Genomic DNA, 25,397 nt, shown 5'->3' on the forward strand with positions numbered 1-25,397 from the left:
CTTCTACCCCATCAAATCCTGCAGCAGCCTTTTTTTTTTAAAGATTTTTTTGATGTGGACCAATTTTTTTTAAAGTCTTTATTGAATTTGTTACAATATTACTTCTGCTTTATATTTTGGTTTTATGGCCGGGAGGCATGTGAGATCTTAGCTCCCCGACCAGGGATCCAACCCGCACCCCCTGCATTGGAAGGCGAAGTCTTAACCACTGGACCACCAGGCAAGTCCTGCCATTTTTTTCTCTTTTTATATTAAGGTATAACTTATAGCTAATCAAACGTACCAATTTTAAGTGTATAGTTCCATGAAGTTTGTATCCTCCACTCTGACCAAAATGTAGGACACCTCTATCCCCTTAGAAAGCTCCCTCCTTTCCATCGTGTTCTGCTTCATACCCCCTCCCAGCAAAGGCAACTGCTGTTCTGACTTTTGTCACCAAAGATTGGTTTTGCCTCTACTGGAACTTCATATGAACGGAATTGTGTACTGTGTTTTTTTTTTAATCCATCTTCATTCACACAACTTAATATCTGTAAGATTCACTCATGTTGCATGTGTCAGTAGTTTTTTTTTTTTTTTTTAATTGCTGAGTAGGATTCCATTGTATGGATATACCATCATTTATCTACCCGTTCTCCTATTGATGGACATTTGCGTTGTTTCCAACTTAGGGATATTATGAATATTGCTGCTATGAACATTCACATACAAGTCTTTTTGTGGATATACATTTTCATTTCTCTTGGGTAAATACCTAGGAGCGGGCTTTCTGAGTCAGTGGAGGTGACGTTTACCAGTCAGGATGTAGTTGAAGGTATATTTTCGTTCATGTTTGTTCTCAGTAGAAGATAAAAAGGCCAGTCATTGCTACTGCTGGGACGTGCCTTAAAGTGGGAGGGTTCCAGAGCTGAACTTTCCCGGAGGCTCAGAAAGAAGGCTGTTATTTACAGAGTTTAAGTGGAACCCTTTGAAACTGATCTTGCATTTGTAGTTACAGTTGTATTTTTTAACTTTGATCCAAGCAAGTCACTCCCAGTATTAGCCATTGTGAAAGGGCAAAGGAGAGGTTTGAACGGAAAAAAAAAAAAAAAAATTCCTGGTGCAGATGTGGAAATCAAACTGCAGCTGCCCCCGTGGTTTTGGCCTTATGGTTTCTAGAAGGTGACCACGAAACATGAAAGTATGTCGAGCCTCTTGGCTACATGCAGGTTCTTGTAGGGCCTGAGCTTCATATGGTTTCTCAATGCAGTGAGGGGGGCCAGAGGCCTCCCACTAGAACCGGTGCTTCCTGCCCTGTGCCTCCTGGCCTATAATTAAAGTTTCACTAGAGAGCGGTTATTTATCATTAGAACCTGGCAGCTGAAGTCGGTAGTGGTTTTTCCCCCCCTTATGGGTGTGGAGAGCAATCAAGAGGAGAAAATAAAGAGAACTGACTGAGATAATGCCAACAAAATTAACGTTCTGTGAAGGGATTTCTGGATCCTTTTCCTTTCCCAGGAAGAAAGCCCTCTCGAACTGTATTGACAACAGAAAGAAAGCTGACTCACAACCTTTGTGATATCTATAGGTATCTCAGTCTCCAGAGGATGTCTCTTGGATTGATCTCTGTGATACAGTGCCCATTCTTTTATTGATATTACGATCTAAGGACTCATAGAAAAGCCCCTCCTTCTGTTTCAGCATCTCCCCAGGGTTGTGGGAATATATCTTAGAACTTAATTTTTCAGGACAGTATGAGATACTGAGCAGGAGGGAATAGAAGACAATAAAGGAGATTAGTCCAGGCTTCCGTGAGATTGGATTCTGCTTTCCCTCCATATTTCTTTTTCACTGAAAGCTGTCTGGATGACGTGGGCACTTACTTACCTGTCTGCAGGTGGATTTATTGAGAAGCTAAAGCACCTTGAGCCCAGGGGCCCCTCCCTTGCAAGGCTCTTTCCAGGCCCTCAGGTTTCCAGATGCCTGAAGCTTATTCAATTTGGGAGACCCTCTTTAAGAAAAGTAGTTCAGCGTTACAAAAACACCATTGCTGGGCCTCTCTGGAGAATTGAAGGGGCCCTGGAACTTCCCTGCCAGGCACCTGCACAAACGCTGAGCAGTGGGGCTTTGAGGCCTGCCAGCTTTTTATGTAAGTGTAAAAATAAAATGCCTTATTGCATCGTGGTGGGTTTTGTTTTCTGTTTTGGGTTTGGGTTTTGGGATTTTTGGGGTTTTTTGGTATCAGTTTTATTAGATAAAATTCACATATCATACAATTCACCTCTTTAAAGTGTACAATTCAATGGTTTTTAGTATATTCACAAAATTGTGCAACCATTACCACAGTCAATTTCAGGACATTTTCGTCATCCTCAAAAAGAGGCCCCCATACCCTTAAGCACCCATCCATCCTCTGAGCCCTAGGCAACCACCAGTGTACTTTCTGTCTCTATACACTTGCCTATTGTGGACATTTCATGAAGATGGAATCATATACTATACGGTCTTTTGCGTCTGGCCTCTTTCATTTAGCATAATGTTTTTGAGGTTTATCCATGTGGTAGCATGCATCAGTATTGTGGGGTTTTTTTTAATCTTTTTTTTTCTTGTAAAAATAATATGAAACGAAACTTTGCTTTACATTTCAACCAAGATGTAGCATCTGCTCCCTTTCTCTGTATTTGTCTCAGATTTTTGATGATCACTTTGTGGTTTTTAACATGACACTGCACACGCAGTTCATCAGCTCGTGCTCTGAGACCACCCTTTAAGAAGCATGCATTTAAAAGTGCATCCAAATACTATCTGGGTGTGTGTGTGACCTCAGGGCCACGTCCACCCACTGTTATCTCAGGTGGGTGGAAACACTACTCCAGAAGTTTCTGTAGTACCAGGTAAACACTCGACACATATCTGAAACCGTGAACGTGCTTTGCACACCTGGCCAGTCCACATGGTGGTGTAATCCTGCCGCAAAGGCAGCTTTCCCTGTGTGCCTCTCCTCGATTTTCGAACCATCTCATTTCAGTGAGAGAACCTGAAGAGCTGCTCGCCTAAGGGAAGGGGCAGAGGTCAGACCCAGGATCCTGTGTTTGGAATCCGATGGGTAGAAATAGCAACAAATGCAGCCCCAGGCCGAGTGGTCTGTGCACTCATTCCCGTAGTTTCCTTGTGATTTACAGTCCTCTCAGGGAAAAGGAATAAACACAGAACAGCCGAAACGCCCAGCTGTGTGTGGTGAGATAGATTTCGTCAAGGGCCGTGGCTCTGCTTTCCTTAGCGAGCAGGTCACGTGTGCTTTGCGGTGCCCAACTGGGCTTGGAGCCCCGTGGATGTCAGGCAAGTGCAGTGGAGGCTGGCTGTTGGCACTGGAAAGGGCTGCAGACATCACTGCCTTGTAACTTCCGTTTCGCAAGCCAGGAAAGTGAGGCTCAGAGAGGCCGCACACCTGCCCCGAGCTCCCTGCTGCCTCCTGGGTTTCAGGTAGCCCTGCGGCTGGAACCTGGCTCTTCTGGAATGTTCCTGCCCCCCAGAGGCTCCTCTGACCCAGAGGGGAACGTCAGCAGAGTCGACAGCAAGCTCACATCAGTTCAGAACTGCTCTAAGAGTCCCTAGGGAGATGTGAGCCCTGGAGGTGGGGACGAAAGGAAGGAGAGCCTTACCAGGCCCCGAGTGGAAGCACGCAACCTGTCAGCTCTGAGCCCCTTGTTCTCCTCCAGCACTGTTACTAGGGTGCATGCACCCCCAGCGCACACCTGCTGCCTCCCACCCTCTCCTGTTGCACCCCAGCCCCACCCTGGGAAGTCTTCCCTTTAGGGCATCCTGGTGGTGCCCTGGGCCAGAATGGGGCCCAAGGTCAGCTCTGTGGAGGCTCCCTCCCTTCTCTCATGATGAGTCCAAGCCTTTATTTGTTTTGGTAAAAAGCAAAGGGTGTCTCGGCGCGGCGCAGTAAACTCTTCCAGCTGGAGAACTAGGTTGTGGTCTTACCGTTGTTTCCTGTTATCTCAGAAGGGATGTGTGGCATCAGCCCCCATGCTGGGCCTTTCCTAACTCTGCCTGCCTCTCTGGCGGGGCAGGCCGGGCAGGGCTCCTTTCTGAATTGCATCTCCTGGACCTTCTGCGTTTCGTTGGAATGGTCTCCTCCTCCCAGCTGACCTTCCTTCTTCTCTCTGCAGCTGTGCACACACAGCTTCCCCGCAGCCAGGCAGCTGCGAGAAAGTGCATTTAAGTGACCTCTCGCTCCACCCCACCCTGCGAATCACAAGCACCAGGGATGGAGCTACCCATCCCTCACGCAGCCAGGCCCAGCTGTTGGCCCCTGCTGGGGCCGCAAGGACCCCTGCACTTGGCAAATCCCGTGGCCTGGAATTTGGTGGCACTGAGCACAGTGGTCACCCGGTCTGTTACCAGACCAGTAGGGGACCACAGCCCCTTTATTAGCACTTTGATTCATAGGAACGCACGCGCACTGGCAAAACCCAGGCGTTGTGCGTCTTTGTAAACCATGCAGTTAGATTGATAGGGGACCTGGAACAAAGCATGGGCCTCCCGTTTCATTCATTCTCTCTCGAGCCAGAACAAACGGGTGGCTGGGGGCCCACCGTAACCCGCGCCGGCAGCTCAGCCTCCAGTACTGCCGCCTCGGCTCACCCCCGTCATTGGAAAGAGGACGACTGTCTCTCGGGGTTGGGGAGGGAGGGAACGTGGGGAGGTCCAGCCTCTAAAGGATGTTGTAAGGCTCCCTCCAGACAGATAGGACCATGCAGAGGAGTCGTGCTACGTTCCAGAAAGTGTTTCCTAGAGGGAACCAGAGCTGAGGGCAGTGAGGACTGTCATCCCTCTGGAATCTACCTGAAGGGTTCGTCCTGGGCTCAGGGCTATTCTTCCCACACTTGGCGCCTGGCCCGAGCAGGCCGGTCTGGAGCAGCAAGCTCCAGGTGCAGCGTGCGTGCAAGGCCCTGTCTGAGCAAGGGCCTGGGAGCAGATTGTCGCTTTGGGGGCCACCCATTCAGCCACCCTGATCACGTGCCCCGAGCAGCTGAGCATGAGCAGCCCGTACGTCTGGTGCCCTGCAGCCATCATCATAAAGCACGTGACGGAGAAGCCAGATGAAGAAATGGAGGCACAGAGAGTTTAGGCCGCCTGCGCTAGTGCCCACATGCTGAGTGGCCAAGCTGCGGTTTAAACCCAGGCATCTGGCTCCAGAGTCTGGATCCTCCCCACTGAGCTGCAGCTCAGAGAAGCAGAGATGAGAGCAAGAGTGAGCCAGAGCCATCTGGAGGTGGAGGAGGTGGGGGCAGAGGAGACGTGCTCCCTCAGACCAAGGTCAAGGCCAGAACCTGCTGCCTGGGGCAGAGCGGGGCCTCACAGGCAGGGGCGACGCTGCATCCAGCCTGGGATGGAGGGCTGAGATCAGAGTACAGCGAGGTTGCACAGCAGCTCCATCACCAGCGACACCACTGCTGTGGGTGGAATTGTGTCCCCCAAGAAGATTGGCTCAAGTCCTAACCCCAGTATCTGAGAATGTGACCTTATTTGGCAATGGGGTGTTTGCAGATGTAAATTAGTTAAGATGAGGTCATACTGGAGCAAGGTGAGCCCTAGCCCAATAGGACTGGTGTCCTTCTAAGAAGACAGAGACACAGAGAGAACACCGTGTGGAGGCAGGGATTGGAATGATGCATATACAAGCCAAGGACCACCTGGGACTACCAGAAGCTGGGAAGAAACAAGGGAGAGTTTCAGAGAGACCGTGGCCCTGCTGATACCTTGATCTTGGATTTCCGGCATACAGAACTGTGAGACAATAAATTTCTGTTGTTTAAGACACGAAGTCTATGGTACTTTGTTACAGCAGCCACTGGACACGGATACAACCACTTTTGTGTTCTAAGGCACTCAGACTGACATCCAAGATTTACCACCATCCTCCTGCCATCTTGAATCTTGCAGCATTTCGTTGCCCCAGAAGCCAGCCTACCTCACCCCCCAAAATATATGTAAGCAAGTGAACTAGAATGACTATTACTGGGCACCTGCCTCAGGTCCAGGCATAGCAAGCCTTCAGCAGTCAGCATGCACAGCCACTTTCCCCAGATGCCCTTGGATTTCCTGACGCTGCCAACCCCTAGGAATGCGGGCCCAGCTGGCTTGTGTCCATCCTGTACCTTTCCCAGTGGATCCACCCTCCCTCTGCCACACCCCCCTGGAGGACAGGGCTGCTGGCCACTTGGAGGTCAGGAAATGGGGGGCCTTGACAGAAAGATGGAAGTTTTCAGAGACCCTCTCACCCCCAAAATGTACTATATCTAGTTGAGGAAAGAGAGTAGCCAGGTGATGGCCAAATAGATCGGTAAGTGGAGAATCAGGCTGCCAGCCAGCCTTCTGCCCGGCGCGGGGAGCAGTCACCAGGACACGGCCCTGTGGCTGGAAACCCCGCACAGAAGGCATCACTGAGTGCCACCTCTGTACCTCCAGGGGCAGAGCTGGGGTTCAGAGGAATTCTGCCACTTAGAACATGAACTTGAGGGCTTGGCCACGTGCAGCCCTCGCTGGGGGCCGGGTGCTGAGCCAAGGGTCTCATAGCATCAGCTCACTGGCCCTCCTTCTACACCCCTCTCCAGGGTCCAGCATGGAAACAAATGTAGCTATCCACTCATCCTGCTGCCAGGAAAAGTAGGTCCCAGCTCCGTATCCCAAGAGCTAGGATGAGGCTACTTGTAAAAATAAGAGTCTCTCCTGCAAGGTCTGGGCTTGGGGGTGGCCGGAGCCCTCCTTGCCCCACCTCCAGGGCTGCAAGCTGAGCTGGGTTGTTGGTGCTCACAGGGCCCTTCTAAAGCTAGGACTGGTCAGGAAGTGGCGTGGGAGGACCCCAGTGCTGCGGTGAACTGATGACATCGGTACCTTTAGGGGAAGCAGAGCTCTGCCCTATCCCACATCCCCCCAGTAAGGTCCTGTTACAGTAGCAGTAAATGCCATCAGTGAAAACAGTGTATGCATCACTTATGGTTCAGTTATGAAGCACAGCATCCACTCGAGCTAGTTTAAGAAGAAAGGCGTTTTCTTCCAGGGTACTAAACAGCTTATAGAGTCACTGGGGAGGCTGACGAAACAGCCTAAGTTGGGGTTTCAGGAATGATCCCAAAACCATACTGCAGAACCAGGTCACTAGGGGAATCTGCACTGGCTGTCAGCTCTGGATGTAACAGTACTGCCCCCTCCATGGTCAGGAAGCTGCCACTGCTACTGGATCCAGACCCATGCTGCCCTACTGTGGTCTACACCCGCAAAATGGAAAGTGGGACTCTAGGGCTCCTGCAGCTATTCTTCTCGGTAGCAGAAACAGCAGAAGCCCAGCCTCTGCTTCAGCTCTGCTTTCTGACACCAGTGCATGGGATAGGAAGAACTGTAATTGTATTTGGAATTCTAGCTGCAAAGGAGTCGGGGAGTACGTCAAGGCATCCCAGAAGGGGGTTGGATATCCAAGCCATAGTGTATAGTGAAGGTGAATCACTGGGGTTTAGAGAAGATGATCCTGCAGAAGTGGCATTGCAGCCTAGGCAAGGAGGATCTGATTCGCATAAAAATCACCTGGGCAAGATCACGGTGCGGAGAGCAGGGCGTCACCCTCAGACACTGACTCAGTGGGACTGAAGCGGAACTTGTTTGCTGCTGTCTCCCTGTTGTCCTCTTGATAAAATTCTTCAGTGTCCTTTACGTACATCGTGTTCTCTGTTTGATCTTTGAGATAAACCTCTGAAGCAGCCCGTCAGGTATTCTTACCTTGTGCAGGGAAGAGGAAGGTGAGACTCAGCTCAGGGAGGTTAAGCCACATTTTGCAGGTTAGGCCTGACTCGTTGGAGATGGACCCGCCAACCACCGTCCCCAACCCTTTCCACCTGCCAGCCTCTTGGAGCTACTCCCTGCTGCTACTAACCCGTGCTCTTTCAGTCTGATTAAGAGCAGGAAACCAGTGTGCCCTACCTCAGTGGGGGCAAGCCCCATCACCTCTCTGACCCTCTGTTTCCTCCTCTGTAAGGTGAGGTGGCTGGAAGGCACTCTTTTGACAGTGGGAGCCTTCTTTCAAGAGAAGCGTAGTGTGTATCTACGTTTAAGACAGAAAACAGCAGGGCTGCTGTGGTTGCCACAGGGAGGGATCCAGACACCTCCCACATAACCCCACCTCCTCCAGCCCCTGGAATATCCTTGCTGGGGGCTCACCCAGCTTTGGCCCCCAGCAAAACCTGGCAAATCTTTGCTTGAACCTGCTCACATCATTGCAAACCTCGCGATGGTCATCTGCAGAGGAAGAGCAGGAGGGGCTGTCTCTGGGAGGTCAGGATGTGGGGAGGGGTGGGAGAAAGGGGGAGGGGGTACTGGGTATTTAGGAAACAGAAAACTTGGCTGATTGGCTGATGGGCCCAGCTTGAGGTAAGTGTGTTAGATGGGGTACCCCGTTCTGCTGCCTGTTTCCTAAATGAAAAATCTTACATCCTGTTCAGCCCAGAGGAGACGTTTGTTTGGGATGACAGGCACGGCTTGGAGAGCTGCCACAGGGAAGGCGTCCACTCTCCTGGACTTTGGTAGTAAGTGGCTTCCATAAAACGTGTGCACCCCGCTCCCATTGCCCAGCAGAGCAGCACTGCCCATGCGTGTGTGCGCGCACGTGTCCACACGTGCTCCACGGCTGGTTGCTACTTCCCGGCTCCTCACCGGCACGTCGCCGGGACACATGGCAGCTACCAGATGGGTGTGTCCTGGGTCGGCTGAGGGACAGCCTTCCTGATTGGGCTGGAAAGACCACAGCTCCGAGGCGGAAGTCGTGGCATTGCACCCACCGAGTCCACTTCCACCCAGAAGTGGAAAAGCTCTGAACAAGCTTGGTGGAATCGTGTGCGTTAATAGGACTGTGGTTTGCCTTTCTTGGCCAGAGAAGCAAAGAAGGTGCCACCGAGATCAGTGTGAATTTGGACGTGCAGGCTGTTTGCCTGCTCTTGGTTATAAAAGTGACACCAGAGACATTCCATGTGCCTGTTCTGAAACCGTGTCCAACCAAACATCTTCTGAATGGGGGTGTTCACAGAAAGCCACCAACTTTTGTTAGAGCTGCTGAGGAGACCTTGGACGTGTCTTCTGGAAAGGCTGGCAGTAGCTGTCCACGGGAACCGGCCTTCTCATCACAGTGTGTGGTTTCTTCTTTCTCTGGCTTTGCCTGACAAAGGTTACCGCCCGTAACCAGCCAGGAGTGGCATCACACGTTGTTGCAGCCCTTGGAAAGTATGTTCCTGAGGAGGTGGGGTAAGATTACTCTGCTGAGATCCAGCCAGACTGAGTTTTGTTTTTTTTTAATTGGAGCGTAGTTGATTTACAACGTTGTATTAGTGTCAGGTGTACAGCAAAGTGAATCAGTTATGTATATACATATATCCACTCTTTTTTTTATTTTCCCGTCTAGGCCATTACAGAGTATTGAGTAGAGTTCCCTGTGCTATACAGTAGGCCCTTATTAGTTATCTATTTTATATATATAGTAGTGTGTATATGTCAATCCCAATCTCCCAATTTATCCCTCCCCACCAGACTGAGTTTTAATTCAGAGTTAATAGTGTAAGGCACAGAGAAGCAAGGGAGATCAGGGTACGCAGAGAGAGCTCGAAGGAGCCGGTCTTTCAGGATGAATGGAATTAGGAAGGGTAAGGGGTGGAGGAGGAACTCAGGGTTCACGGGACTGTTAATAATAGCTAACATTATATACCTACAATGGAATATTATCCAGCCTTAGAAAGGGAGGGAATTCTAAAACGTGCTACAACATGGATAAACCTTGAGGACATCATGCGCGGTGAAATAAGCCAGACACAGAAGGACAAATACTGTGTGATTCCACTTCTATGAGGAGTAGTCAAATTCAGAGAGACAGAAAGTAGAATGGTGGTTTCCAGGAGGAGCTGGGGGGAGAGAATGGGGAGTTAGCGTTTAATCGGGACAGAGTTTCAGATTTGCAAGATGTCAACAGTTCTAGAGGTGGATGGTGGTAATGGTTGTACAGTATGGTGAATGTACTTAATGCCACTGAACTGCACACTTAAAAACGGTAAAAATGGACTTCCCTGGTGGCGCAGTGGTTAAGAATCTGCCTGCCAATGCAGGGGACATGGGTTCGAGCCCTGGTCCAGGAAGATCCCACATGCCGCGGAGCAGCTAAGCCCATGCGCCACAACTCCTGAGCCTGTGCTCTAGAGCCCGCAAGCCACAACTACTGAAGCCCGCACGCCTACAGCCTGTGCTCTACAACGAGAGAAGCCACCGCAATGAGAAGCCCACGCACCACAAGGAAGAGTAACCCCCGTTCGCCACAACTAGAGAAAGCCCATGCGCAGCAACAAAGACCCAACACAGCCAAAAATAAATAAATAAATTAATTTTTTTTTAAAAAAAGGTAAAAATGGTCAATTTTATGTCATGGGTATTTTCCCACAATTAAAAAAATAAAAAACCAGTAGCTAACATTTATTGAGCACTTGCTGTATACCAAGCACTACACAGAGCACTTCTGACATAGTTCTCCAAATAGCCGTATGAGGTAGGCGCCGTTGCTGTTTGCCTTTTACAGATGTGGAATCTGAGGTTGGGGGTCATTAAATAAATACACCTCTCACAGCCAGATGACTTATGATGGTCATGAGGATTGTACCCAGATCTGCAAGGGTCCAGATATCACACTCTGTGAACAACAGGCTGAAACACGGGCACTAAGAGAGTCTCCGTTTTCTGCCAGGCACAGACTCCTGACGATTTCTAAGTGTTGTCCTGCTGATGGACGGGGTTTGGTTTCCATCCACCTGCAGAGGCCCTGCCCGTCAGATTCCTGCATCCAGCAGAGCCCTTGAGGTGGCCCTCATCTGAGTTCCCTGTTGCTGGTGGTGCAGGGTGTTAGAAGTTGGCTCTAACTTGCACTTGATTATACCCATGACCAGTATTTTAAGGAGTGACCCGTGTCGCCCCATCTGTTTCAGACCACGGTGATCGACTACGTGAAGCCCTCGGATCTCAAGAAGGACATGAATGAGACCTTCAAGGAGAAGTTTCCTCACATTAAGTTAACACTCAGCAAAATAAGGAGGTACGTGGGGATGAACGCCCACCTAAACTTTCCCCCAGGCCTCTCTCCCAGCACGCACTGAGCTCGTGCTTTGTACCGTGGGTCTTCTGTTGTTCTGGGGAAGTGAAACATGGTCACGTTCAGCTAAAAGAGGCTCGTCCGGTGCTGGCTGACCGGTGCCCAGATGTGAGCGAGCCAAGGCAGGCAGGACAGAGGCGGAGCCCTTGACACAAGCTGACAAGGATCTGGAGTGAGGTTCCTTATGAAAGAATTATTTCGTACTATCTGTGGCTTACAGTTCAGTAAGATTTATGTTATGGAAAACTGAGAATAAGAAACGTTCGGTTCCCTGCGTTCTCAAATGCAGGCAAAACAGAACAGAGTTGGTATCAGAGGGTTTGAGATAACTCTTTACCCACAACCGTCTGTCCAGAGGTGACAGCCAAGCCCTGTATGTAAGCAGTCAGCAAAACGGCCAAAGCAAAATCAGGCCCAAATTTCCCCTGCAGCTGACTGGATCGACCTTGTGGTGACCCACATCTTCCGGCCCAGTAATCGAGAGGACTGGCCCTGCTGGGCTGGAGAGAAGCTGACTTGTGTCTGTGTGCCAGGACAGCAAGATTTCAGGGCATGTGTGTGTGTGTGTGTGTGTGTGTAGTAATGGAGGCTAGGCTATACACAAACATAGTGTTAGAACATGTGCCAGCATTCATACATTTATGTATCCCAATCCTGTTTTGATTCTGGCACGTTCCTAGCCAAAGAGGTGAGAAAAATTAAGTATTCATATTTTGTCTGGGCAGCTTTCCTAAGTAAGCTGGTTCCTGCACTCTTAGTCTAACCCCTCTTCGGCCATAGGTAGTGGCCATAAGCGATCTTCGGCAGAGCTGATACCAAGTACCTAATTTATCCGAGTAACTGTCTCTCTGGAATGACCTTAGTTTCCCTCTGTCACTGTGGGCGGCTCTACTCCTAGTTTCCGGACCCTCAGCTATCCACCTGGGCTCAACATGGTCCCATCTGGACATGGTCTGTACAGCTTGACCAACAGAGAAGGGTTCAAATTCCCAGCGACTTAAGTCTGTTGGCCACATATAATGTAACTTTCTCACTCATAGGGATTTAATCCCATTCCATGCCGCCCTTCTGGAAATGAAAGAGAAAATGCTTTCAAGACAGGGTAGTCTTTTTCTTTGGGATCACCCGAAACTCCAAGTTCTGATTAAGACTCTTCCCTCCCTCCCGTCTTTTTCTAGCCTGAAGCGAGAGATGCGGAAGCTTGCCCAGGAGGACTGTGGCCTCGAGGAGCCCACGGTGGCCATGGCCTTTGTCTACTTTGAGAAGCTCGCCCTCAAGGGAAAGCTAAACAAACACAACCGGAAGCTTTGTGCCGGGGCGTGCGTGCTCTTAGCAGCCAAAATTGGAAGCGACCTCAAAAAACATGAAGTCAAGCATTTAATTGACGTAAGTGGGCTGAGTTCTGATTGGCTGGTTGGGGGTGGGGGGGTGGAGCATGCACTCCAGGCCAGCATTGGTCTCTCAGAAGAGCCTGGTTGGTGACCCAGCCCGGGAGACTTCTGAGCCTTAGTACCAGCTAAGGGACCAGGGCTGTGAGGTCGGCCCTTCTGCATCAGATGTCAGACCCCGCATCTCAGGCTGTCTTAGAGCAGAGGGATAGGCCACTTTGATGAGACTGAACATCCCCAGTACTGGGTCTGGCCATAAAATACACTTTTAGGCACCACGAGAGTGAGCTTATTCTCCAAGCCACAGAAGCCACTGTAATAGCCAGGGGTCTTGTGGGTGGTGTGACCTGCAGAACATCCATCAGACACACCTTGGCTTCCTGTGGCCTCGGCTGCTTACATTTTTGGGGAAGGGCATGGGCTTGACTGAGTGGTATCTCCTTCCTTTTAAAATAGAGCCCCTTGGGGTTCCCTGGCTGTCCAGTGGTTAAGACTCTACGCTCCCAGTGCAGGGGGCCCAAGTTCAATCCCTGGTCAGGGAACCAGATCACACATGCGGCAACTAAAGACCCAGTGTAGCCAAATAAATAAATAAATAAATAAATAAATAAATTTTAAAAATAAAAAATAAAGTAGAGCCCCTTTAAAGCAAGGAAACACTGATCTTCTTGGACAGATACAAGAACGCCTGTTTTTAAAATTCAGTGTATTCTGGGAATTCCCTGGCGGTCCAGTGGTTAGGACTCCACGCTTTCACTGCCAAGGGCCTGGGCTCAATCCCTGGTTGGGAGAACTAAGATCCCACAAGCTGCGTGGCACAACCAAAAAAAAAAAATCAGTGTATTCATAGAAAATTTGAGGTACAATAAAGCCAACAGATCAGGAGATTCATCAGAATTTCCTACCTTTTGAAGGCTGAATAATGTTCCACTGCATGTATACACCACATTTTGTTTATCCATTCATCCATCCATGGAAGAAATGGTACAGAATCATCTAATTTGTGTAGTAAACACTTTTAGGACCATGGAGGTGATGTTTGGATACCAAATCTGAGCTGAGAATCAATAGGTTTACATAGATAATAGCTGAACTAATGAATCTTTACAAGTGTGCTGTTACACACATTTCATAGTTGAGAAATATATCATCCAGCAATGCTGATAGTACCAATGCAGAATATAAGGGTAACGATCTGACAGGCCGTTTGCAGTAGCAATTAACTGAACGCAAGATCCCGACCCAGTTATAATCTGAAAGTAGTCGCCTACTACTCTGGTGTTGAGATTTTTTTTTTTCAATTAAGCCAAAAGCTAAGTTCAAGTCAAAGCGGAATGTACTCCAGCTAAAATGAGGCCTTCCCTACCCACCCTCACCCTGATTGTTCTCCATTCCTACTCCGGCAGCAGCTGGACCGAGAGGCAGTGCAAGAGGGGAGCCCCTGGGCGTGGGCTCAGCCCAGTCAGATACACACAAGCCACGTAATGCTCTGAAAGTGAGGCAGCCTCACCAGGACTTGGTCTTCGAGCGTAAAATGAAAAGACCAAACTACACATAACCAGCTCCCCCAATCCTAAACCTCCCACGTGGATATTGTTGTTATAGATGATTTGCTATGGTTTTAGTCTTACCTCTAAGCTTGAATAACCTAGTTGTGACAGGTACGGTTTGAGTCTCAGCTGAGTCTGAATCTCAGCATTTCAATTTGCTGCCCATGTCACCTTAGACAAATTCTTAACCTCTTGACCCTGTTTACCCATCTGTAAAATAGAGATAAACGTAACACTGACCGTGTGAGATTATCAAGAGATGTAATGAAGTCACGGGATGTATCTCAGGCTCCCGGCAGACTGTGGGTCCTCAGGGAGGTACGAGTCCTTTTCCATCACAGCTGATGCCTCCGTTTCTTCCTCCACAGTCTTGCCCATAACGGGTTTCTCTGTAAACACTCTCTGGCTGATGGATACAGAGGTTACACGTGGAGAAAACCTAGGATTTTTATTTCAAAGCTAAAAGGCTTTTGGTTTCCTTTATTTCTGTTGCCAGAAACTGGAAGAGAAGTTCCGGCTGAATAGACGAGAACTGATTGCCTTTGAGTTCCCGGTGTTGGTGGCCTTGGAATTTGCCCTTCATCTGCCGGAGCACGAAGTCATGCCCCACTACAGACGCCTGGTCCAGAGCTCCTAGCACAGGCCTCCTAGGAGGGCCGGGGACCACTTCCCCTGAGCTCGCGGGGGCAGCGTGTACTACTGGAAATGCAAAAATAGAACTCAACACAGCAAACTTTTCTCCTCTCGACATGTTTTCGTGTAGAAGCAGTACCAGAAACTTTTCAGGGAGTCTTCCGTCTGGCCAGCCGAGATGGACTATGAACCGTTTACTGCTCAGCCAGGAAGGGGAGACCCCTGCAGAAGATGGCTCCCCCAGCTCTCCACTCACCAGATTTCCTAGCTGGCCTCACCCAGGCTTCCTCGCGACCACACGCAGACCTGGCAGGCGTGGTCCAGGGCCTTCTCTCCAGCCCTGTTCCAACTCGGAGTGCAAAGTTCTAGAGCAGATTGGGGAAGAGAATTTGCAGAAGTTGGGAGAAAGCTTCTAAAAGATACCCTCAGTGTGTCAAAAGAGCGTGCCAATCTATTTTTGTATCCGCTGTTGGAAGTGCACTTTCCTCTGGAGCGGATGGCTGAGTGTGAGAGTATGTGTGTCTGAGAGATGCCACATCAGCCCTCCACCCGCAAAGCCAGCCCCACCCTCTGCAGAGCAGACCTCAGCCTGGGGTCAGGAGCCAGGCTGACCCTCGGCAATTGTTTCTAGATAATCTCTGGATAGCAGTCACTCTCTCCGTACCAGGTGGACACCTTCTGCCCTTAGAAAATGACATTGTTTCTGTTACTGCTCCTAGCACCAATGGGACAAAGAAGACAAGCTCTCACTCGGATGGGCTGCGTGGAAAGGTGTGGCACGTGACGTTCTATACCTTTCCGCCATCACGTCCTGCGTGTACACGAACCTTCGCACTTTCCCCACTGTGGAGATGGTGGGGCTGGGATCCGTGGTGTGTATTCCTGTGCTCTATGTTAGAGTGCATCACAGGCACATTTATTGTGCTATCTATCTACCTACCTATCTATATAAAGTGTTTTATAAAATCCAAAATAGGGGTAAGACGCATGATTGGTGTTTTGAGGCTTTTGACAGCTGGGACCAACTGCACCTGGAGCTGAGGCTGAGTCAATCGAAGAGGCAACAGCTCTTAGCATCACCACGTCCCCAGGGCTGTTAGTGCAGAATTTTCGTTGCTACTTGCACCGATTCACTGGGACAACCTGTATGGAGGCACCTCATCACTCTGTCACCTCGTAGCTGCAGGAGAGAGGTGCCCGCTGTGGTTCACCGGACGGAAGGAAGCCTGTGGCCCTGTAAAAAGAGAATTAAAATATTTTATTGTTTCTATATCCATGTATGTGTATGTGTAGACGCGTAAGTTGCACCAGTCACCCTCGCCCTGCATTACAGTTCATCTGCCACCATCCCCGCCTCGATTTCACACACAGATTCGGAGCTTTGCAGTCACCCCAGAGAAGGGGCGACGGGGTACCCGGCTTTAGTCAGCAGAGCTTGAAAGAATCTGACAGTCACAGGTTGGAGGAATTCAAGGAGTGGCCAGAGGGAGAGCAAGCAGGACCCAGAGTAACAGAGTCTAGTCATAAATATTTTGCTAACAAATTTCCTTAGCTGAGTTCAGTTGTGAGATGATTTTGTTGAGAGGTATGATGAACATGATCTCTTGGGCTTGATAGATTAATTACTATTTCTGGGGCACCTACTGTTTGTGAGGCAAATTGGGAAAGAAACAGGAAGTGTTCAGAATGTCTCCATCACCTGACTATAACCCGCCCTTGACCTTCCTCTGCTGGTGTCTGTCACCTGCTTCTCCCTGATGAGCCCCCTGGTTCCCAGCCCACTCAGCTCCCCGGTGTGGGCCTGGTGGGTGGAACGCCTCTCAGAGATGCCAGGCCACTGGCATCTAGAAATTGTAGCTCCCCGCCACCCGTCTGCCTTGAGTCTCCCGCCAAGCTCAGGGGATGTCCAATGGGTGACCTGGGCCACCAGCCCAGATGTGTGGAGGGCAACACCCTGCGTCCTTCCTGTGTCTTAAAACCAGGCTAACGTTCTTGGGTTTGGGGCAGTTTGGTTTGGGGCACTTATGAGGTGGACTTAAGAAGTTGTGTGGGGCTTCCCTGGTGGCGCAGTGCTTGAGAATCTGCCTGCCAATGCAGGGGACACGGGTTCGAGCCCTGGTCTGGGAAGATCCCACGTGCCGTGGAGCAGCTGGGCCCGTGAGCCACAACTGCTGAGCCTGCGCGTCTGGAGCCTGTGCTCCGCAGCAGGAGGGGCCGCGATGGTGAGAGGTCCGCGCACCGCGATGAAGAGTGGTCCCCACTTGCCGCAACTGGAGAAAGCCCTCGCACAGAAACGAAGACTCAACACAGCCATAAATAAATAAATAAATAAATAAATAAATAAATAAATAAATAAAAGAACGTGGATTTCTTTAAAAAAAAAAAAAAAAAGAAGTTGTGTGTCCATTTTTTTTAAGACTTAATTTAAACATCTATTTTGACCTGTGGGTTTGTTAAGTGGGGAGTTTATTGGTTTTAATTTAGTTGGGATGGAGGCTGAGAATGAAAGATTTTGTCCAGAGCTCTCCTTTTCCTTGTCCATCACATGAGCTTTCCGAAGGAAAAGGGGAATGAGGCGGAGGCCAGGGCACCGAGGTCACTGCCGGCACCTCCTGGGATGTGGTGACTGCCAGTCACTTCCCAGCCTCGGGCTTTGGCAAGGAGTCGTGGAGGCAACCTGTGCCTGTGTGGAGAGAAGGCGGCCACTCGGCAGACTGTTCTAGAAGACCCCGAGGCTCCGCCCTTCCACCGTCCACCACAGCGGCAGGTTTGGACCCCTTGCAAACCCTGCTCCCTCTCGGTCCGCCTGAAGCCTCTGCAGTTCTCCTCAAGGCCAAGGGTCTGGGGAAGCCCACGCTCCTCGGGATGGCAGGAGCCGCCCCACCTGACTTGGTTTCCCCAGACTGGCCTGGTAGACTTGGGGGGGGGGTCTGTCCTCTGGTGCCCTGACTGTGAAGTCAGGTTAGAGATGGAAAGCAAGGAGCAGCCGGCCCGGTGGCAGCTGCCCTGTCCCCAAGCAGTGGGCCCGCTGTGCACCCTGCCCGGGAAGGATCAGTCCCCATCCCCCAAAGGCCTTGAGGCCTCAGGCCGGTGACAGTAGAGGTCACTCCTTTCCCTTCTTTCCCTCCAATCAAACCTGCATTAAAGCAGGAAATCCACACCAAAGGCAAAGCTGTTTGTTTTCCTTGGTTTTTTTTCTCCTGACCAGAACTTCCTCTGTTCTTTTGGTCGCCCACCCAGCAGACCCATTCGGGCCTCCCCATACTCCGCACAAACCACTGCGTACCACAGGCCCCTCCGTTCCCCCAGCAGCACATAGGTCTGTTTATCGCCCTACCGCTGAGCTCTTTCTCAGACATTTCCGGTTCAGTGCGGAACGGCCGGCCTTCTTGCCTCCGTTGCAATCTGTCTGTGCAGAGGAGGGGTGGGCTGGAACAAAGCAAATGTGAGCCAGGTAGTTTTGTTACCTGTTAATTGTTTTCTCTGTGTGGGGCGGAGCATCCCAGGGCTCCCCCACCCCAGGGACAGCCTGAGTTCATCTCCTAGAGGCTGTCGGGACCGTTTGGTTAAGGACATTGCTGGCCAGGGCCCAGCAGGACCAGGTAGAGTGTTGAGGACCGTCCAAGGGAAGAAACATCAAGGCTATAAATTTGGAGTCACATATTGTCAGCACCAACTTGAAAGCGTCTTCCAGGAGTGCAAGTGCAAGGCAGAACAAGGCAAAAAGCTATAAAAGAAGAAAATAATAATTCAAGGGCAATGGTCCTCTCACTGTCAAAGCAGGGAGTGCTCGCTCTGACAGCCCCCATTGCACAAAGAGCCATGCAGACTTCTAAAGAGATATTCCAGAAAGTCTGCAAACACTGGGCTGGCTGAACCCTGAAGACACACCTGGCGAGGATGGCACTTACCTGTGTACCGTCTCCACTACCATCTTGCTACTCAAAGTGTGGTCTGAGGACCAGCAAAGTTGGCATCCCCTGGGGCCTTGTTACAAATGCAGAATCTGCATCTCAACAAGATTCTGTGGACATTTGTATGCATTAAAATCTGAGAGGTATTATTCCTCCATATACGCATAGGAAATAAATTTTCTGTCTGAAAAAAGATACTACTCATGTATAAAGTTGTCTAAAACAGAGGAACTGTAGATTTTTTTTTTTAATCTAGTGGGAAGAGTGGCATTGTTTTACTTTTTTCACAAATCTCTGTAATGTCTTTTTTTCTTAATTTTATTTATTTTTGGATGCGTTGGGTCTTCGTTGCTGCGTGCAGGCTTTCTCTAGTTGCGGTGAGTGGGCGGCTACTCTCTTCATTGCGGTGCACGGGCTTCTCACTGCGGCAGCTTCTTTTGTTGCGGCGCAAGGGCCCTAGGCGTGCGGGCTTCAGTAGCTGTGGCACTCGGGCTCAGTAGTTGTGGCTCGTGGGCTCTAGAGCGCAGGCTCAGTAGTTGTGGACCACGGACTTAGTTGCTCCGCAGCATGTGGGATCTTCCCGGAGCAGGGCTCGAACCTGTGTCCCCTGCATTGGCAGGCGGATTCTTAACCACTGTGCCACCAGGGAAGTCCTGTAGATGGTTTTTAATACCAAAAAGAACAGTGCCAATCTCTCACTGAAAGGTAGTTTTGACACTTGTTTACCTAACTGCCTCATCTAACATTTTTGTGGATGCACATGGCCAGAAAGATTTAAATTGGATAAAGGTACAGTTAACCGATAGTAGGTCCCAAGCGCAGAGCTGGCTTATAGGGATCATTTCATCTGGTGTTGACTAAGGTCACTGCCCGGGTGAGGCCTGTATCTCAGGTTCTCAGGTCCACGCCCAGGTGGAGAGTTGTGATAGTGGAGGGTCAGAGCCGCGGTGGGTGCTGGAGCATGAGCCCCCTCTACCAGAGCTGGGGAGCTGTACAGTCATGACCTTGGGACATCATGATGAACAGATCTCCAGTTTGCTTGCAGATTGACCTTCATTGAGGTCCATGTAGCATTTTATAAAATGTGTCTTACCCTGTGTTCTGTGGGTGACGGCAAGGACCCCAAGGGCCTGCCCCTGAGATGCTTCCAGAGGTTGGTGAGAGACCACTGGAAGTGAGTAGAAGGCACCCTCTCCAGGTGCCGTGATACTGTTCTCCAGAGGGAGCCCCAACAGTGGGGATGCTCCAGGGGCAGGAAAGACTCCCCGGATGGACCTGGAATGGACGAGCCCAAGGCAACAGGGCTGGAAATTGCCACTCAGGAATCAGCCTGGCACACAGGTGACAAGGTGGGCAAGTTAGAGCAATTGTTTGGTCCAGTGAGTGAAGATCAAGAAGACAGGATGAAATCAAGGAGATTCCTTACTGGGGCACCTGGACAGATTGGTGAGAAGCCAGAGACACAGATAATCCCTTGGACACAATGTTTGACAAGGGCCCTTAATCACCAAGCAGATAGCACCTGCCAGCCCTGTGCTTGGCCCTTAAAGCCCATGTTCTTATTTTACCCTTAACAAACAAACTGTAAAATTAGGTCTCGTGCTCCCATTTCAGAGATGAGGAAACTGAGGCTCTGAAAGGTGACTTTGCTTGCCCCAGCCATGAAGTGGCAAAGGCAGGGGATTTCATATCCAGGTCTGTCTGATCCCCAAGCCCAACCAGCTGTGCTGCCTCAAGCTCGGGTCAAAACAGAGAAGCTAAGAAAGTGGAGAGGCCAGAGCCAGACTGATGTCAGATGTCGCTCTGGACCTGCTGCACTCACGGCCTCTCCGATGAGGTGGGGTCTTCTCCCCACCCCACCCAGCAACCGCCAGCCCTTCCATGCAGCGGGGAGAAGGGATCCAGAGCTGCAAAGTCCAGACCGCCATCCTCTCAGGTATGAGCAGCCTTCATAGCTGATGTGGGACACCGTCCTCGGCCCTGGTAGAATGTGGGCTTTGGGGGAAATGTGATTCTGCAACAGGTGAGCTAAGAGGCTTTCCGAAGTAATCAGAAGATCACAGTGAGGATAACACGGCCAGGGTGGGAGTCCAGCAGCGTTCGACCCATTGGTTTCTCATTGCGCACATATGGCTTTTCCACGGTGTGTCCCAATGAACACAAATTCTCTTTGCCCCTCTGCTCTGCGTGTTCCTTGGCCGCTGTTCCTCCTGTCTGTGTGTGGCTAGGAAATGCACATTTGTTTTGCTCTAAAGCTAAGCCAAGTATACCTCGGGCAGGCCGTCCACTGGCAGGGAAACTCACATCACACAGTGGAGCCAAAGAATGGCTTAGGGATTATGAGCTGTTTGAGACTATTCGTGCCTCAGCCCCGAGTCATCACATGCAGGACTCAGGCGCTCGTCAGAGGTGCAGAGAAGCACTTTCACGGTCATCATTAGCTGCTACTCTAGACCACAGGGTTCAGGAGGGCAGGAAAGGTATCCATCGCCATATCCCTAGGCGCCCAGCACAGTTCCTGGCACATGGAATTTACCAAATATTGGTTGAGTTGAATGAACCATCACAAAACAATCACCACACTGGGTGGGTTGTTCTCTGCAGCTCTCAATTCTCTCCTCGGGTCCCACCCAGGTTCCACCCTGCAGACCACACACCACCCAGGTGCCCTTGCCCTCCAGCTGCCGAAGAGGTTCTGACAAGGAGAGACACTGAGGGAGAGTGAGAGCAGGCGGAGAACCAGGTCCAGGGGTGTGTTCCACAGTCAGCCCCCCCACCCCACCCAAAGGACCCTGCTAGTCCCCCGGGTCTCACCACCCCTTCTTGGTCCCTTAACCTGTCCACGCCTCCATAAATAGTGTCCTCGCTGAACTCACTTCAACTGCTGGTGCTAAGCCCGCCTGACACAGCCAGCTGGCAGAGTAGAGGACAGCGTGTCCCATCAAGGATGGCCTTTCCAGGGCTGCCTATACTTCCAAAGCATTCTGGAAAGCAGGAGGACAAGGATGGGAAAGCTCAAGAAGATCACACGCCCCTTCAAAAAAGGCGGTTTAGCTACGGTGAACCTGACCCTGAACAGCCCTCCTCAGGGCACTGGTGGCATCCAGTCCCTCTCTGCCAACTGGGCTTTCCCTGGGGACCTCGGATTCTTGGTGGTTCTCTAATGAGGGGCTTCTGAACAGGAGCTCATCATAAACGATGACCAGAAAGAAAATTTGGGGGTCCAGTGGGGAGGCTGATGGCATCTCTGCCAGAACCACTCACTCTATATATTTTTTTACTGCCTTAAGAAAAAGGAAGCAGATCCCCTTTGAGGTGTATCTGGAAGTCCTGGTGAAAACTACAGACTGTTTTATGAGATTCTAAACCAGGTACAATTTTTTCCTAAGGCAGCTGCCTTCTCCCATGAAACCAATTTTCATTTTTATTTGCAAAATATAAACAAGACACAAATGGAATAGATTCCTTTCCCCTCTCCTTATGTATTGGACAGAGGGGCGGAAGCAGTTTTCAAGGGGAGACTGCGGGCAAGAGATTTTTCTGGGAAGAGCATGCAGCCAGAAGCAGGAGGGCCCAGAACGGGAGGGATGATTTTCAGTAGCAGCCCATGGGGAGCCCAGAGGTAGTGACCCTGGGAGAGGCAGGCAGAGAAAGGAAGGAGGGGGCTCCGGGGCCGGCAGACCGGGTGACCTCAAGCCAGACACTGAAGGGTGCTGGCCTCCTAAGGGGGTCTTAATACCTCCCATCAGAGGGGTTCTGGAGGATCAAGTGAGATGCTACAGTAGACACCTGTAGGTGTTCCATAAATGGACATAATTATTTTTATAATTGAACTTCACTGAGTTAGCAAAGAATATAAATAAAAAGTCCTGCTCTGTAGGGGAGGCTATTGGAGCACAGATATGGCATCTAGGACCAGATGGGGAAGGTACAGTAACTCACTTGGATTCCCAGGGTCTAGGTGACCCAAGGTCTCCATGGAGTGCATAGCTGCGCAGCTGTGAGGAGGTGCTGGGTGGCAGGCTGGAATTCAGCCGTAGCTTCACCCACCAAGTTGTGTCCACGACACAAGCCTGGAGGAAAGGACACCTTTCTGACTGTTGTGCTCAGAAGATGACATTCTGCCAGGCAGCTGGAGAAACGTAGGTCTGCTCCTGATCCTTCAGAGGAGCTGGGTGGTAGGAGGGCAGGGAACAGAGGGTAGGGGGAGAGGGAATGCCGGGACCCCTACGAGCCTAATGAGATGAGCCCTGTCCCATGGGGCAGCTGGCTGCTGGAGCCGTGTGGTGCAGCTGAGTGATGTGACCCCTCAGAGGACCAGTAGGCCCTGTTATTTATGGTCAGGGGTGCAGAGGGTGAATGAGCTCCCTAGAGACCCGGAGGAAATGGAACGGCCTCTGTGCAGGGCGAGCAAGGGTGGTCAGGGCTGCCGTGCAGAGAGGCGGCAAGGACCCAACTGCCTGGGCCACCAGCCAGGGAGGGAAGAGGGCGGTGGAGAGGCCAGAGCATGGTGGTTATGGAAGAGTGGTACAGGGTGCAGGGACCCAGCTCTTGAACTATCTTTACCTGGCGGAGGCTGGGCAGGTGGTCCTCTCTTGGAAGGGGGTCAGTATAAGGAGTTTGGCAAGGCCTGTTAACACCTGGGAGTCCTATTTCACCTTGACTCCCAGACACTCTCCTGGGACCTCTCCCCCTTCCCTCACAAGGTCACTTTCCTGCAGGCTAAACTGGGGGAAAGACGAGGACAGCAGGGCCCTGAAGCCAGCACTTTACCCGCTGAGACGGGGGCACAGATGTTTCCAAGGAAGGGCCTTCTGTTCAATGAACCCCGAAGCAGAGCCGACGTTGCACTTGGCCTCTGGGTCACTTTCGTCCAGAGTTCCAGGCCACCCACCAACTTGGCCCTAGTCAGACCAGACCAGCCCTGGGCTGCAGAGCTTGGAGTGAGAGGCTGGGAAGGGCTGAGACCGCCTGCCCTGGCCTGTGATGGACCCTAGACTTGAGGAGTTCGGATCTCAGGAGACTCGGAGAGATGACAAGGAAGTGTCCTTCCACAGCGATCCTCCAAGTGCCCTGATTCCATTTCCTGCTCCCAGCCTGTTTCTTTGGGTCCAGCTGGAAGTCTCCTGATTCCCATGGCATTTCACTCATTTACTCTCCGCCACCCAGCCCAAGGGAGTTGCTATGGCTCCTTTCGTGTCCCCACTGCTGGGCAGACACTGGTGTTGGCTGCCACTTGGTGACCCAGCACCTGGGAGCGGTGGCAGATGGGCTCTGGGTGCCTTGCCGCACCCAAATTACCCCCAAGCGCTGCCCCCAGGAACTCGACGGGGAGACCATAAGGCCACCGTGGCATCCAGGCTTTGGCGTAGTGAGCCCTGCTTTCCAGGGAGCCTGGAGTCGGGTTGCAGGGCTAAGGAATGAGTGGGAGGGGAGGAAATGGCCTCAGCAAGCAGAGAAGGGTTTTTCTCAGAAGTGTAGTCGTGAACAGGAGGAAGGAGTGAGGGCAGAAGCTCGAGGCTGAGAACCAGAACGTTCTACCCATACTCAGCCTAGATGAGGGAAGTGAAACCACACCTTACTGCCCACCCACAGTTGCAAGACGGGGCTCTTCTGCTATCTTCATTAGCATTTCTTTACTCTTGGGGGGACTGTCCTCCCAAGCAAATAGTGTTTACTATGGAAACTTCCCCCAAGACAACTCTTCCGTGAAAAGTATCTCCAGTTTGTGCCTGAAGATTCTTTGAACCCCTCACCTTGCTGTCTCCACCCATCCTGGACTGTGGTATTGTGATCGTTACCTGATCCTAAATCCCCACACTGAGATACAGTACTCACTTCAAACCAAAATTCTGACCTTGTCTTCCTGGCTTTGAAATCCAAGCATTGCTGTTCTCCCCTCCTTGCCAGGGCAGCAGCGGTGCCCTCGGCTTTGTCTTATCAGGAGGTATGTTGGTCATACTTGGGGAGCCAGCTTATGACAGCAAGGTTAAAGAAAGAAGTCAAGTTCGACATTTTGTGTTCTTGTTTTTTTGTTGCTGTGTTGAGAGACTTGAGGGTATTTAAAGCCAGCTGACAGGGAAAGTTCAAAGAACCAAGAGAGGGCAGGTCAGTTTCCTGAGGAGGCAGGAGGGGCTGGAATCAAAATGAGCAGAGGCGAGGGAGTCACGTGAAGATGGAGAGGAAGGACTTCTCAACTGGGGAAAGCAGGGAAGAGATGTGCCCAGGTGAGCAGGTTTGTCCGGATGAGATTGGGAAGGTGACAGTTCTCCTCTGACAGCTTCCATTTTCCCTTTAAGTGGCGGGGCCCACCCAAACGGGAAGGAGGAGGGCAAGAAGGGGACGGGGCTTGAAGAGAGCGAAAACGTTTGGAATAGTTGTAGAGACAGGGAAAGTGAACCAGCCTGAGAAATGATCGTTTCCATAGTGCAGGGAGCCGTTTGAGGTTGGTGCTTTCGAACGTGTAGAGAACGTAATCTGCCCTGTTCTGTGACTTCCTGAAGGAACGAATGAATGCATGAGGGCTTCTGGGTGACAGCATGTTCCAGGTGCTAAGAGATCTTAAAGTCACTTTACCTTGTCACACTCCATTTTCTCGGACACCCCAAGTCCCCTGCCACAGAAAGCCAACTGCTAGGGAGAGTTCCAGATGATGATAAGGGTCAACAAGAACACTTATGGCTTATGATGTGCTGGGTGCCGGGCCAAGCACCATACAGCCATAAGTGGTCTGTGTGTGGTGCACGTACATATA

General features: G+C 50.9%; 1 protein-coding gene across 2 annotated transcripts in view; it reads left to right on the top strand.

Annotated features, from left to right (window-relative positions):
* Positions 1 to 16,001, top strand: part of CABLES1 (Cdk5 and Abl enzyme substrate 1) — a 106,791-nt gene extending 90,790 nt beyond the window's left edge. For both annotated transcript variants that reach the window (XM_036874429.1, XM_036874430.1), the window contains 3 exons: positions 10,995 to 11,101; positions 12,337 to 12,544; positions 14,593 to 16,001. In XM_036874429.1, coding sequence (XP_036730324.1) covers positions 10,995 to 11,101; positions 12,337 to 12,544; positions 14,593 to 14,733 — 456 coding nt within the window. In that variant the 3' untranslated portion in view covers positions 14,734 to 16,001. The remainder of the gene's footprint in view (positions 1 to 10,994; positions 11,102 to 12,336; positions 12,545 to 14,592) is intronic.
* The last annotated feature ends 9,396 nt before the right edge of the window (positions 16,002 to 25,397 follow it).

The sequence above is a fragment of the Balaenoptera musculus genome, chromosome 14 (genome assembly GCF_009873245.2).
Source record: "Balaenoptera musculus isolate JJ_BM4_2016_0621 chromosome 14, mBalMus1.pri.v3, whole genome shotgun sequence".
Lineage (NCBI taxonomy): Eukaryota > Metazoa > Chordata > Mammalia > Artiodactyla > Balaenopteridae > Balaenoptera > Balaenoptera musculus.